Source organism: Haliotis rubra, unplaced genomic scaffold (assembly GCF_003918875.1).
Source record: "Haliotis rubra isolate DU_JTF1 unplaced genomic scaffold, ASM391887v1 Scf155, whole genome shotgun sequence".
Classification (NCBI taxonomy): Eukaryota; Metazoa; Mollusca; class Gastropoda; order Lepetellida; family Haliotidae; genus Haliotis; species Haliotis rubra.
In genome coordinates this window covers 1,599,725-1,601,499 of record NW_025765503.1, presented here as the reverse complement: position 1 = coordinate 1,601,499, position 1,775 = coordinate 1,599,725, and the positions used below count along the sequence as shown (strand labels likewise).

The window sequence follows — 1,775 nt, the reverse complement described above, 5'->3', positions numbered from 1 at the left end:
TCTATCACGAACATGCTATTTTGTGCATAAGGAGTACCCTGAATATGAACTGAACAGTTCTGGGATTTCTATACTATATCACAATGTTTTCGTGAACGTAATTGTACTTCTAATACATTCCACACATGTAACTGTTATGCAGCGCTCCAGTGATTGCGGTAAGATGAGACAGGCTCATATTTTACTGATTCGTCACTGCATTCGTTTGGCATTACGTTATCCCACCAATGTCACGACAGGGGACATAAGAACAGATTTTCACATATATTGTACCTCAAAGGGAATAGAATTCCTGCAAAGTGGTGTGAAGAACTATTAAGAGACTTCAGCTCGCCATGATAGGATAACAACTTCTAAAAAACATCATGACTAGTTTATGTGAGAGTAAAAGTCATATGGCATTGCCAACTATGTTACTGAATGTAGGCCTACTGTGTTGTTATAGTTTGTGCATGCCACCATTTGAGTCCCAGGATACGATCATTAACACTTATAAATATCAGTTTGACCCTCCTACCTTAACATAGCAGTGTCGGGTATAATATTTCAATTGATGTCCTTTCTTTGCATTTGTACAAAAGGAAATGTGTCATAAAAAGTATCTTGTTACAGGAGCTCACCATATGTACAGATGCTTATTGATTGTAACACAATTCAGCAATTTTAGTTTCCTTTACTGTACTGGAGAACTTAAATCCATATATATGTGGATTATCAGAATAAAACATAACCGATATATAACCATAGATGGTAATCTAAGAAACTCGTTAATCATATATTGTTTTTGGTCTAGGTACACAGTATTTAACAGAACAAAAACACCCACGAATCCAGCTGTTTGAATAAACACAATACATAGATATTTGGGGTTCATTTTATTTATTCATTAATTACAAATCAATACAGCACAAAAGCATTCACACTTGAGACATTTCAGAACACATATCTAGTAGTAATAATAGGGATTGGCTTTGCTAACAACAGAAGCAGCAACTCCATAGACAACGAAGGGTCAACCATGTCCATAAACACCGTTTCCGACGAAAGGTCCATGTCCAGCAAAGCTGCCATCATGTCCGTAAAGGCCGTGTCCAGCAATGAAGGGACCGTGTCCAACAAATGGTCCGTGTCCTACAAGACCAGCTCCGTGACCAGCAAGACCTTTACCGTAGCCATTGTTGTTGTAGTTGTAGGGGTTATAGACGTTACCGTAAGCTTTTCCGGCACCAACGTTGCCAACGCCTTTACCATAGCCATAGCCGTTGTACCCATAGTTGTTGTTGTAGGGGTTGTAGCCATAGCCTGTACCAGCAACGCCAACGTTGCCAACACCTTTACCGTATCCACTGTAGCCATAGTTATTGTATGGGTTGTAGCCATAGCCTTTTCCAGCAAAACGTCCATTGTTGAAGCCAACGCCGAAAGTTCCAGCTCCTTTACCTAGGAGATGCACCTGCGCCATGGCAGAGCAGACCATGGCGGACAACACAGCGACGGCGAACTGAAAACAAAGATAAGTTGAAAATACGATAACTCTGTCATGAAAATAGGAAAGATATTTTAAAATCATGTTCATGTTCCCAATAAAAGTATACATGTAAATGTGTCAGAATAAAACTATGATGAATGGATAATGTGAACAATGAACGCCTTAACGAGATTATACCACAGATCTAAAGGTTGGTGCACGTATGATCGTAAATCTATCTCACAATTTGTATGTTGACAACCTGTTTACACGAACATAACAAACCTTTCAGAGTCACCAATCCCCA

The 1,775-nt window shown here is 39.4% G+C and overlaps 1 protein-coding gene across 1 annotated transcript; it reads right to left on the bottom strand.

Moving 5' to 3' along the window:
- Window positions 1-1,012: 1,012 nt before the first annotated feature.
- Window positions 1,013-1,477, bottom strand: LOC124270801 (keratin-associated protein 19-2-like). Its single transcript, XM_046705843.1, has one exon. The coding sequence runs from the start codon at window positions 1,475-1,477 to the stop codon at window positions 1,013-1,015; it is 465 nt and encodes a 154-aa protein (XP_046561799.1).
- Window positions 1,478-1,775: the final 298 nt, after the last annotated feature.